At 38.4% G+C, this 13,363-nt stretch overlaps 1 protein-coding gene across 1 annotated transcript; it reads right to left on the bottom strand.

Annotated features, from left to right (window-relative positions):
- Positions 1 to 3,474: 3,474 nt before the first annotated feature.
- Positions 3,475 to 9,193, bottom strand: cidec (cell death inducing DFFA like effector c). Its single transcript, XM_066666039.1, has 6 exons — positions 9,106 to 9,193; positions 7,598 to 7,669; positions 7,343 to 7,484; positions 5,868 to 6,017; positions 4,620 to 4,810; positions 3,475 to 4,156 (listed from the first exon to the last, which is right to left on the bottom strand). Exons 2-6 carry the CDS (start codon positions 7,648 to 7,650, stop codon positions 3,967 to 3,969), a joined length of 726 nt encoding a protein of 241 aa, XP_066522136.1. The 5' UTR covers positions 7,651 to 7,669; positions 9,106 to 9,193; the 3' UTR covers positions 3,475 to 3,966.
- Between the last annotated feature and the right edge of the window lie 4,170 nt (positions 9,194 to 13,363).

Here is a 13,363-nt window from a genome sequence, read left to right as displayed (position 1 = left end):
ATCCACTTCATATTACTTAGCGTTAGGAGTGGTTCATAATATATGATCATGACATGCTTTGAAGGTATGATGCCCTAAATTTTTCTATGTTAAAATCCAGAAACTCTGATATTACTGCAGACTGGCAGCAAAACACCTCTGAAGCACTGTTCTTTTTTGTTTTCTAATGACATCAGGTGCTTGAAGAGTTGTCCCATTTTGTAAGGGAAGATTTTAACTACTGGACGGTTCCAAAGTGCAAAAAAAATGTTCGAAAAAGAGGGGTAGGTGTAAAATTAAGAAAACAAATTCACACTTCACTCAAAGTCAAGTATTGCACCACACAGGATACATATATTCTCTGACATTTGAGGACTGATTGACAAGGGTGTGCTATTGTGCCTCATAATGTATTTCAGTTATAGTTTGATTTTGATTCCTTTTTAAATGTCCAGTCCATTATTTGTGCTCTTAAGAATCCAAGGGGTGCTGCATTTTAGGGTTAATATCTGAACTCTACAGCCTGTGGTTGTAAATTCATTCAGGGTAATAAGTGTTATTAAATGACATGTTATATTATAGTTGTGTGCGATGCTATTAATCAAAGTGCAGGGGAACAACTTTGGACTGGATGGAATTGGATAGCAATCTGTCCGCCACATTTCATTTTCCCCAGCTCGCTTCTCAGAACAGTGCTAACTGAATACCTCAAAGAGCATTACACACAGCAGTGAGGAGTCCAACAAGGCTCAATACCACCTAACAAGATGTGTGTGTGTGTGTGTGTGTGTGTGTGTGTGTATATGTGTGTGTGTTTTTGTGTGTGTGTGTGTGTGTGTGTGCACATGTAGCCTACATAGAATTGTAAGAAATGCAAGGTACAAATGAGTCTTTTAAAATTGTGTGTGTGGGCGTGTTTGGGCATATGTTCATACATATGTGAATATTATCAGGGCTTTTCTTGCAATAACTGATATAGAGAGTAGGCTTGAGTCCTTATCCCTCACTGGTGTAAAAAAAAGTAGCTCTTTTATACATAACTTGTGCCAGAAAATGAGCTCATAATCTTTCAGTGATTATATATGTATGTAATCAACTTTTTCCCCTAAGAAAACCATAATTTATACAAACAGATATAGTGTACAACTCACTTTCCCCAGTCCACTTCCCATCTCATTCCATCTCACCCAACAACTACCACTGAGCTGAGAAGAAAGAAAAGAAACATTTATTACAGAGAAAACCTCCTGAGACGAGCATAGCATTTTCTTCTCTAATTAACAGAATCTTCAGAGTTAACTCTAGCCAAAGATAATCCTAAATTAAGTATATTTTTTCATTGTATTTATATATATTTTTAAAGATAATCGTTCCCAATAACAAATGCAATTCTATTGTTATTTTTAATGTTTTTTCCACATTTTGTGAATCATGTCCTTATCAGTATAAACGGAAAAATCAGTTTTGTTTCTTATTTAAAAAAAATTATAATATAATTGGAGTGTGTGTTTTTGTGGGAACACCATAAAAGATGTCAGTTAGGGTTCTCAAGTAGGATGTCACTTCTTTAGAAACAGCTCTTAATGTTAATTAACATCTTGACACCATCTTGATAGATGGAAAGATAAATGGACGGAGAAGTAGATAAAAAGGAGTTAAAACTGCCAGCTGAAGGAGTGAGAAAACACAAGTCTGTAATTATATGTAGTCATCTTTGGAGACCGTGTGATAGAGAACACTGAAGCTGCTCCTTTTGGGACTAAATGCAAGATCAATAAAGTAAGTGACCATGTTTCTTTGTCCTTTACATCAATAACCAATTAGTTAAAAGCTTTGTGATGAATCGGTTTCATGCCAGAGCAGCAAAAAGTCATCTGTCTGCTGTGCCTCTACAGGGCATTGTTAATCCTTATGAGAGACGAGTGTAAGTGTGAGAGCGTCAATATGTGCTGTGGCATGTTTATGTGAGGAATGTTTGAATTTTATTACAGTGCATTGTAGTTTTAATGAAATATATTGGATCATGGGTTTCTTCTGTGCAATATTAATAATTATTTTAACATGCCACCGCGACCCTGAATTGGATAAGCGGTTACAGATAATGAATGAATGAATGAATGAATGAATTTTAACATGCAGGTAATTTTAATAACCCATATTCTGCCTCCCAGATGAGCAACAGCCCTGTTCTTCTGGCAGTCAGACACACCTGCCTGATATTCAGAAAACACTGAGGCTCTAATTAGCTGAATCAGGTGCTCTGTTTTTTTTTTTTTTTGTCGTTGAACTCTGTAGGTGTTAGAGCTTCAGGAGCCCCCCTGCTGTACATTGCAGAAGAGTGGCTGCATCAATAAAGACACATCTGCATTTAATGCATGGGGAACTGGCTTGATTTGCTCAGAGCAGAGTTTGTTGACTATGCTGGGACCACAGCTGTGTACACTACTGTGTAAAATTTAGAGACCATTGCTCATGTAGTGTCATGCAGTGTCATTTAGCAGCTGTTTAGTACAAGGTGTTTAAGCTCTCAACATCAGGGAAATGACTAGCACATGGTTCTTATGGGACATGAAACCGGCCACCACTTCTTTTCAAACTGCTCCTAACATGTTGGTTAGCATTGTGCTGAATGATGGAAGGAGAGGGAGAGGAGTCCTACTCACCCAGAGTGTGAGGCTAGTTGTGCACTCAGATGATTGCATTTTGTAAGTAAGTAAGTAAATAAATAAATAAATCCAACAAGTGTGCACTTTTTCTCTTTGCTACGCCTGTGAGGAAACCAGTTGAAAAGACTATGTCCTTATTAAAGGTGTTCTAATCTTGTATTCTTAATCATCAGTTTCACAGTGCCTTTTGAAGACTGGCTGTTAATGAAGTGACCATTTGGTGGATGGGCTGCAGTGGGAGAGTTGTGTGTGAGTGAAATGGCATGATTTGGAAAGGGCACTGAGTGATGTGGAGTGGTAGGTGCAGGATCCAAATGCGTCATCCACTCTCCTCTCTGTGAAAGGGATCATTTCCGTCCCCTCCACTTTACCCCCCTCCAGCTGTGTCTTTCTGCTCTCTATCTTCTCCCTCTCTCTTACACTTTTTCTCTGTCTCTCCACATTTTTTCTCTTCGATAATCTGTTTTTCACCCCCCCTTCCTCCACTTTCACAGATATGTAATACTCTCATACTCTCTCTCTCTCTCTCTCTCTCTCTCTCTCTCTCTCCCTCTCTCTCTCCCTCTCTCTCTCTCTCTGGCAATTACCAGCTGGTGTAGGATGTGGGAAAGCACCCGTCCAGAGGCCAATTACAGCCCAGGCCAGTCAGACAAGCATGTCATCCCCTTTCTAGCACTGGCCTTACAGCTGCAGGGTACATGCAACATACACACACTCACACATACACACTCACACACTTTGTAAAAAGATCAAGACTCATGCATTCACAGCCATCCCTGAGACCTGAATGCTGGGCATTGCCCCAGGAGTATTCAAATGCAATGTTTAATTCAAATACTTGGTGAAATAACAGGCGTAATAAAAAGTATAAATATGAAAGAGCAGAAATTCTTAGCATTTAAAATATGAATAAATACAAATAGCTCAAAAGTCTGCAAACAACCACACACAAACTTATCCTGTAATTAGCACAAATGCACATTTTTGCTTCTTAACAAGATGCCAGTTGACTGTGACACTGATGAATGTTCAACCTTTCAATTAACATAAACCTTCAACTTGTTTGGTATCTCTCAAGGAGCTCTATTCCATTTCAAATTCATTGTGTTGGAGAACATGACAAAAACCATAAACTGCATTAAATGTGTCAGTACATATGTACATTGTTCTATAGAACATACAGTAGAGTCCTAATTATTCACACACCACACATGGTCCTGCCATTATAGCTATGCTCAGTAACATAGGTAACAAGACACTGATATGCTTTCCCAGCCATTTGCTTGGGCACAGTCCCATGGGCCTGACCGCACTGCAGGTTCTAGTTTCTATTGTCAGCTGCCGTCTTCTTCCATTGGATGGCTTGTAATGGTTTGTTCATGTGTTCACATGCAGTCAATTGTGCCTCAGCTTTCTCGTCCTCATCAATAAGATGCTGCATATAGCAGGAGGTGCCCAATAAGATATGACCAGTGGCTTGCATGCTGAAGAGAGTCCATCTTAGGGCCTCCCTGCACAAAGAGAGACAAAAGAACACATACATGATTGATCTATCAAATGAATAGGTAGCTTTATAGGTCTTGCTTTTCCATCAATAGAAATACTGGGAATGCCACTGGGACTACAGATGAAACTGGGACTATGGATGAAAATGAGTTTATTTGCAAACTCTGGCAAATTTACATTGACGTGGAAACTGAAATGTTGATTAATGTGCATTTTCTTCCTGATAAATAAATAAATAAATGAAACCAAGCATTGGTTAATGTTATTCAGTCCTTCAGCAAATAAAAAGAATATTTCTTCCTATGTATTTGCTAAATTTACTACACTGCTTGAAATATCCATCTGTTCAATACTGTTGTGTTCATTGATTTGCATGAGAATGTATCACACATGACCTCAGGTCTCAGTATCTAGCGTAATTATAAAGACATGCTGTAAAATGTGGATCAGCATACTTGTTGGACTTACCTCAGCATCCTCTTGGCGTGGTAACACTGTAGATCATATGACATGGAGTACATCCCATAGAGAGTCATCTGCACATTCAGACAGCCAATGAATTCCTTAGGATGGTTTTTGTAAAAGTCAAGGGTAAGTTTGGCCAGGTCCTTTCTGTGCTTTGCCTTGCGGTCTCCAACTTGACTGTCTGACAGATTCATCTGTGGAAAAATGAGAATATTACTTTGAGCAAATTATTCTGGATGAGTCCTGGATATTCCACAGTCCAAAGGAATTGTGTGTTTTAAGGACAGAGATTGAAAATCATCATATTTTCAACCTAGTGACTGATGAGCACCTCCTCGCAAAAACACCCCAGGCGTACTTTGGAGTGAACCTCCATCACTGGAGAGTCAAGCTGATATAGGTGTATATGTCTCTAACTTGTGTTACTAACTGTCAAAATGTGATGGATGAACACAAGAATGGGGTCAAATTGAATCCCCTTCCCCAAGCCCCATCCACTATTCTCTTCCTCTCCGTTCTGCCAGTCTCTTGGTTCAGCATCCCAAAAATTAATTTAACTTGCATTTGGAGGCAGATTAATGCATACCCCATGATGGGCAATGGCGAACGACGGACAAGAGAGGGTGGAGGAAATGGCTTATGCTAATACGACAATCTCAGCAAGGGAGGGGGACCAAATAAACACAGAGGTTAATGGTATTCAGGTACCTGTAAATCATTACAGACATAATTAAGCACATATGTAAATTACCTACTTTGGACAAACACCATTGAAAGGCTCAGCGCTTCAGTGTGCTTCCTAAATGCTGCTCTTATTAAAGAGTGCTGGCCAGACTGGTGCAGAGGAAATGAACTCGGCAGAGGGAGCCTTTTGTTGCCGTCGGGCCTGTGGCTCCACTATTTTTCAGTAGTGTGACATACCACAGTGAATTCTGAAAATAATTACTCTGTCTTTGTGCTTCTGGAATCCATCATCGCCAGCTATAAAAACTTAGGGGAACACCTCAGCTGATGACTTTGGAAGAACTTTGTAATAGTCCTTTTTCTTGTTTGATGTGGCATAATTGATTTAAAACAGCAATGTGTTTGAGTTGACACCGATGTCCATCAAATGATGTTTGTGACACTTCTGTCAGTAATAAATGTATTATTTATGTTCTGCACTTAATCATAAGTTCTGTTTCTGAAGGCATATACTTAAATAAAATACTTTTGTTAGGTTTGTGTTCTCCAGGGTTTAAGGGCTGGTACCTGTTTAGGTGTCCACTTCTGTCCTTTCTCCAGAACCATGAGCACAGTGCTGTCCTTTAGGGTCTGAAAGAAGTCCTCTGTGTCCACACCTGTCCCATCCTCGTCTAGCACCAGACCGGCAACACAGGACACGTGAAAGGCATCCATTGCCTGAGGGTCAAAGGGCAAATCAGTCTCAAGTCATTTTAATTTAAAATGTGGTTCATTTTATGGGTCACTTCTTCAGTATTGAGTTCATACAATCAATGTAAATAATGGAATAGGACACTGAATCAGTCAATGACTGAATGGTTTAAAAAATGAAATACCTGTACAATGAATCTGTTGGGCTTGTTATACATGGAAATCAGATCCTAAATATTGCTTAATCATTTTTTTCAGTTTTCAGTGTTTACTCAGGTAACTTTTATTTAGTCAGTAATATTTATTGATGTATAGGGTAGGGTTCCAAATTCTGGGACCCACTAGGGAATATTCTTCAAACTGAACACAAGCATTATCCATAATGATTTTTAAAAAATCGTACATTTCAAAATTGAATTGTATTTAGCATATCACCATTTTTGCTTTAGTAACAATCATGTTCGATCATGTATTAAATGCTGCGAGTTGTTTAAATACACCTGAGAGTCTTTGAACACCGGATTTGATATGGTCTAGGCCACACATTTGTTTAAATTGTATAGAACCTAGAAACCTAGGATTATGAATATTTTCATAATTTTTCTTACATTTTATTGATTTATTTATTCATTTATTATAAAATTCCAAAGTCCACTACGAAATTTAAACAAAAACAAAGACACAGTGTCATTTATGTAAAGCACCAAAAAGCTCACTTTCAGAAGTACGCTTCTAAACATGCATGAGTGAATAAGTGAGTGAATGAGTGAGTGAGTTTCATGAAGTGCTTCGCATCTAAAAATCTCTTCAGTATTATTTCAGATATTTGGACTCCACTGTACTCTTTTGCATTAAGTAATGGTGGACAGCTTTTTTACTTAATATAATTACAGCCTGGGGTTTGCTGATCATGTTCTACCTTTATTCACTGGCACATTAATCTTTAGAAAAGATTTAAGTTGAATCCAATGGATGTTATGTCATGAAATGTGAAGCTGAGTGTAAGATGTCAGTGTGAGTGCTTTAGTGGTGATTTTCTTTGACAAGTGTGATTAGGAGTGACAAAGTGGCGCATGTAAATCATAGATGACTCAGAGCAAGGCTGGTATCGAGCACTGAACATTACCCACTCCCATTCTTTCTCTCTTCGTATTTTGCTCTCTATGGCTCTTTACGTCTGAGTCATTCATCCCTTCTCTCCTTATTCTTTCGTCTTTTTCTGACTCACTTCGCATTTGTATGTGATTTTGAGAGGCTGTCAGACAACGGCTATTCACGTGATTTCTCACTCAAATGTCCTTTCAACCTGCCTCCCTCTTCCACCCTCTACTCCTCCACTCTCTCTCCCTCACCTTGTCCAGTAGATCTCTCAGTCCATCTGCCATGATGCCTTTCTTTATGGAGCGGTCAGTGTTAGTGACCCGGAAGGGCCTGGGGCGAGGGTTAAAACTTGGGAGCACAGAAGCACTGGCTGATACACACCTGTGGGATATGCTGTTCAAACATCCACAGAAATGTTGGCTTTAGTAATGCAGAACTCTTGTGTCCTCAAATAACTACGCTAATGAACAGTGTATTTAGTGTAAAGACGTTGGCAAAACACTCACTTGGAGAGGGAAGAAGGTGAGAACAGATTGAGAGACTTCTTGGCGTAGTCCATCCTTTTCAGCCAGTACAATCTGAGTTTGGAGAAAAAAACAACACCAAAATAGCTAAGGTAATAACGAAACAGAATGAAAGACCAACAAAAATGTTGAAGTAGATGTATGAATCAGAGAAGACAGTACAGTGTGTTCAATAGCCAGCAAAGGGAACAGTCTGTTTAACAACAATTCATGGATCAGCTAATCTAAGTAGTGAGATAAATAGTGTAAAGGTGAACAAGATACGCTTCTATATGCCCTTAATCAAGAACTAAAATCATTATTTAATCTGCACAGGACATTAAGTGCATGTATATCTCAAGAAAGTGAGCTACTCCTTATCCAAAAAAAATCTGAATCATTTTATTTTTATTAATTTTAGTTTCTGTCGACCCAAAGAATGCTTTTATCTGAGTATGGATGAATAAAAAGTACTAAAGCACAAAATAACTTCCAGAAAGCATTTAAGTGCAAAGAACTCTGAGAAAAACTGAGAAAATATATTGTACGTGTTGGAATATAAACTCTCCTGTCCAACATGGCAAATGTAAAGGAAGAGGAAAAACGTCTTGCCCCTTAATGTTTTTTAGTTATTCAAAATCACTATGAAATTTAATGTAGATATATTATTTAAAAATTTAATCACTTTGTCAATGTATGTACACATTAATCTGTGCATTTCCAACCCACAAACTGTGAACCAACTACAACTGTAGTTTTTTTTTTTTTTGTGAGTGTCCTATGGCAATTCTGATTTTGTGCTGATCCTCACATCAAGTGCAGAGATTTTAGAATTGTCCTGCCTCCTTGTCTGAGTCTCTAAAACCACAGCACTGGACCCATGTTTATGTGAGAGTGCACAGATTAGGTCAAATAGAGCAAAACACTCAAAACAAACATGGAGGGATAACAGGACTGATTAATTATGATGAAAATGAGAACCGAAAATATAGAGAACTAAAAAGGCTAAGAGAAGAGTTTCTGCCCACTCACTTTGTTTTTGTTCATTGCTGATGATCTCATCTTATGGTAACCAGTGGCTCAATATCATTTAAAGAAAAAGACACTGAATTCAGTTGTTCTAAACATGGCTGTTTAGAGAGGGTAGAAATTGTGCTGTGATGTTTGATCCTTTTGATGTTTTGAACAAAGCATATCCCAGATGTTTCATTAAGACCAGGGGACTCTTAACTTGAGGAAAAGGGATATAATATGTCCCCTTTTAATGTAACAGGCAGCAGGTCTTTTCAAAATATGTTATGAAAAATGTAATATTATAAAATGCAGAATATCCCAATACTATGATTTCTATATTATAGCCTTGTCCAGAAATCCTAGTTTGATCCCAGTCATTTTTTCAGTACAAATACAAGAATATGTATCAGGGCCGATGAGCTGATTATCCCAAAATCAAGTAACACGTGAATATTTCTAAGAAACTATTTGAATTCTCTGCCCAGAGCATACCCTACCTGTGTGTCACTCTCCTGGTCTTTGTTCTTCGGTATCAGTCCTCTGAGTTTTGGCTCCTGTGCTAGGTCAGTCAGATCAGTGTGTAGCTGAAATGTCAGTGTATTCTGTGTGTCTGGCCTCTTTCTAGTCCTGTGGTGTCCTTACGTCACTCATTGTTTCACCTTTGCCCCAGTCTGACAGCAGGGAGGATGTGGGTCTACAGCCGTGTTAAGCAAGACAACCTGGCAGCCTCCCAGATTCCAAGCACTGCAATGCCTCACGTCTGAGCCTCCACCAAAACACCACAGTCACCAGTTACTCATATCTTGTTCTTAATCACTGTTAATCACTGTGTTTCAAATAATACTAAGCTACATTGAGATATTTAAACATTATTTCGAATTTTTTGCTGGTGACCATTGTTTTGAACATTTGTCTAGATATAACTAAATATAGATATAACAAAATGCTGACCACAGATCAATTTTGTGCTCTACACAGAAAAAAAATCACCATGAAAGTTCCAGTGACAGCACATATTTGGGTCTATTTGTTTGCAAGTGATATGTTAGTACTAAAAACTCTTTCATTGTTTGTACCTTTTCTAGTGTAAACAATGTGGGGCTCAGACTTGTTTACGTCTGTTTAAAATTAACCAAAACAAGGTTGGCTCTTTTTACAAATATGTAATATTTTTTTGCATGTTTTCATTTAGACAATATATGTGCCATTGATTGGTTACAATATTAATGTATATTACAGTTAATTAAGAGATATGAGACTCAGATAGAGGGCATATTAACATGGGCTAAATGTGGTAAAGCACGGTGTATGTCAGGGACATATTCAATTGTACATCATGAGTAGGTCTGTATGGACTAGACTGTTTCTATCAATCAGCAGTAAGAATGTATTTAGCTGTTCAAATGTGGTTAGTTACATTCCTTTTAATTGATATGTAATTTGAACGATGGGGGTGTTAAATCTGGTCATGCATGAATCTGCTCATGGGCAAAACAATTTAAATCAAGTATCATTACAGCATATTTGTTGCTAGTGTAGGCTTTATAGCTAGAAAGTTGTCCTGATAAATGTTTAATATATTACAGCCCAGATCCATCTTTTCTCAGTGGCTTACTCCATCTTACAATGACTGGAACATAATAAAGTATTGACTTTTACAACATACAAAATTAATATTGGATCAAAAACTGTAAATAGACTACACAGTGCAACACACTCTTGTAAAGTAGTCTGTATCAAAGAGTGCGAACAACAAAATGTTTAGTGTGTACAAAGGTCTGGGAAAAGTGTTGAATGACTCCTTTGAGCTGATTAACAAATCAGGTGAGGGTGGAAGTCCAGTAATGACATAAAACCCAGTTCATCATCATCACTCAGATTTCCTTATACACACTCCCTTATCTGGAGTTTTCTGTAAAGGTACAAGTCTGAGCTCATTGCCTCGTCACTAAGGGAAAAAAAATTAAGGTCTGTGGCTCCAAGGGCTTGGCCTTCTATTTTAGCTCCATTTCAGCAGACAACCAATACACAATTAGTAGAGCTTCTTACATATCTCTCTTTACGTAATCACTGAAACAGAAGGAGAAAAATGCTATTGCAAATCGATGTTCATGCACTTATGAAACCCGACCTCCAGTGCTAGTGGCTAAACTATAAATAAAGCTTGTATTGAACAAGCAGTGTAGCTGACTTTCAGACAGACTGAAAACTGGAGCGAGAGCTACAGGGTCTGATGACTGACAGATCAGGTTAATCTGTTGAGTGAGAGATGGAGAGAGAAACAGTGTTGGCTTTTCGCGCAATGGGGAGCATGCTATTACCACCATGAAGGGGATAAAACCACATCATCCCCTCCTCATCTTCTCTCAGATGACCTCTTGAGGCAGGGCCAGCCCTAGAGGAGATCTGGGCACCTCAGGCAATACTTTGGCCTAGTAGAGTGTCTCTTTCTTAAGATGCTCTCTAATGCCAAGCCATTTCGCACAGTCCATGACCCTGGAGAAAGTTCAAAAATGTCACATGCTTGCACACAAGTGTGTTTCACATACACATAATGCTAGTAATAGTGTCTTGATGAAGGTCGGCTGCTACTGCAAAATTAAAAAGGCTGTAGTTATCAGTAAGTAAGTATCAGTAAGTAAGTAATACAAAACAGCTCAGTTGCTACTAAGTTTTAGGAGCAAGAAATGGATGCCTCCCACACTCCTAAAACATGGTAGGTGGACTGGCTTTTAAAGTGAGTAAATCTAGTTAGGCTCTGGACCCAACGTAATCCTTGGTTACATTTCTGTGGTTACAGAAAATCAGTGAACAAATGAAAAACTTTTTTTTTTAATCCTATATGTTCTGACTTAGGCAGCCAATAAAGAAAGAATGTATCACTATAAGTAATATGTGCCATTCTTTTTAACAATATCACTGAGATTTGAAGTCTCGTCAGATTAACACTGCCCTATATAACACAAGTGCATTTTAGTGTTAGCTCCATCAATTTCAGCCCCCAGAAATATTTTCTCTATTTCATTAATATTAATTTGATATTTAATTTGAACATTTTTCTTACATTTATATTTAAGCTAATTATTCATTTTTTAATTACTGAAACTGAAATAAAATATACATATTGTGCTACTGGACTTCAATCCTTCAGCTTTAATTCACTTTGTATAGCATGCAAATTTTAGAGACTGCAATTATGCTTAATTCCAAAACATAAGCAGTCATATCGATTTCAAACCCACTAACCCAAAGTGATTTCACAAGCATTCTAAAGCTTTTAATATTTCAAATGACATCTAAAAACTGACTGTCAGCTTTCAAGTTTTTCTAGCATTGTGGGGAGATATGGTCATGCACACTCACACAGCAGTCCACATAGAGGTGTTTGTACATTCTGTCTTCTTCTCTTCACACACACGCCTACACCTGTTGGGCCATGTTTGTTGTGCGTGGCAGAGTAATAATGAGAATATCTGCAGGGATTAGGGGAGGAGATGGTACAGGAGGGTGGGATAAAAGCCTAAGTGCATTAAGATGACAGTATCCTGCTGTTACTATTATATCTATCTCTCTGTTGCACCCCCATTCTCTCTCTCTCTCTCTCTCTCTCTCTCTCTCTCTCTCTCGCTCTCACTATTTCTCTCTGTCTTGCTCTCTCTTACTTGCACAGATGCACACACACACACACTAATACACAAGGACATTACTTAAACTACCCTAAAATCCTAATAAGCGTAATTATTTAGATCGTGTCATCCACCAAACACATGACCTCCTGATCAAGTAAATGCCTCAAGTGCTAGTTGAACCCATTCAAAAAGAAAAGGGTCAGAACAGTGAACTGTTGTTAAACAATGTGGGCAAAAAGTTCCAGTCAAATTAAATTATGCATACAAATATTAAGTTGCTATAATGCAGCCAGAGATGTCAGAGTACAAGCAGTGAGACTTGATGTCCTGCCCCTATCTCTATGTTCTCTCTCTCTCTTTTCTCATCTCCTGATGCCCCTGGGGAGGCTGGGGGTGTTACGCTGCTGCTATCGACTGACAACACCAAAGTCAAGTGCTGATGGGCCGCAGGTCACAAATGATTCCTGATAACATCTGTCATATCCCTGCTGCAGCTGGAGTGGAGCTAACGCCACTGTGTGGAGAGGGAAAGAAGTGCTTCAGATTCCCCAGACTAAGGAGAGCAAACAAAGTCTTAAAGTTATAGGGACAATATGTTTTTAAAAATTCTTATATTTCATTTTATTGGTCATTTTACCCTGTTGTGTCATTGTCAGGACCCTCGCAGGACCACCACAGAGCAGGTACGATTTTGGATGTGGATTTAAACTGACACTGTCACTGTCCACTCTGTTAGACATATCTAGCTTGTTGGTCCACCTTGCAGATTTAACGCCAGAGACAGTAGCTCATCTGTTGCTGTACATTTTGTGTTGTTTATGCACTTGAGTTTTATGAGTGAAATATTAACAAAATGAAAAGGGGCCAAATATTGTATCATCCAAAAAAAAAAAAAAAAAGGGACTCATTTTCCTTCTTCCCTATAAAAAGTGTGGTCTTGGCAGATTATATAAATTATTCAATAATCAGTATTACTTAATGCAAAGCTTTATCCCATTTTTAATTAAGGATTAGAGTCACCTTTTATCTCAGTCCTGTGATTGGCTGATGTGTCATGATGTCATGTGCATAGGCAAGGGAAGTGCTGCAGGGCAGATACAGGAAGTCCAGAGGATGGCTGTGTCCT

This window comes from Hoplias malabaricus, chromosome 3 (assembly GCF_029633855.1).
Source record: "Hoplias malabaricus isolate fHopMal1 chromosome 3, fHopMal1.hap1, whole genome shotgun sequence".
NCBI lineage: Eukaryota > Metazoa > Chordata > Actinopteri > Characiformes > Erythrinidae > Hoplias > Hoplias malabaricus.
Note: the sequence above shows the minus strand (reverse complement) of the source record. Positions and strands in the feature narration are given on the sequence as shown.

What these genes read in the sequence shown, in the direction of transcription:
- cidec (XM_066666039.1), bottom strand. Translation starts at nt 7,650, where the DNA reads ATGGACTACGCCAAGAAGTCTCTCAATCTGTTCTCACCTTCTTCCCTC. An exon ending in TCACCTTCTTCCCTCTCCAA is followed by an intron (nt 7,485 to 7,597) that starts GTGAGTGTTTTG and finishes ATGTTTGAACAG; the next exon opens with CATATCCCACAGGTGTGTAT. An exon ending in CACGCCAAGAGGATGCTGAG is followed by an intron (nt 4,157 to 4,619) that starts GTAAGTCCAACA and finishes CTCTTTGTGCAG; the next exon opens with GGAGGCCCTAAGATGGACTC.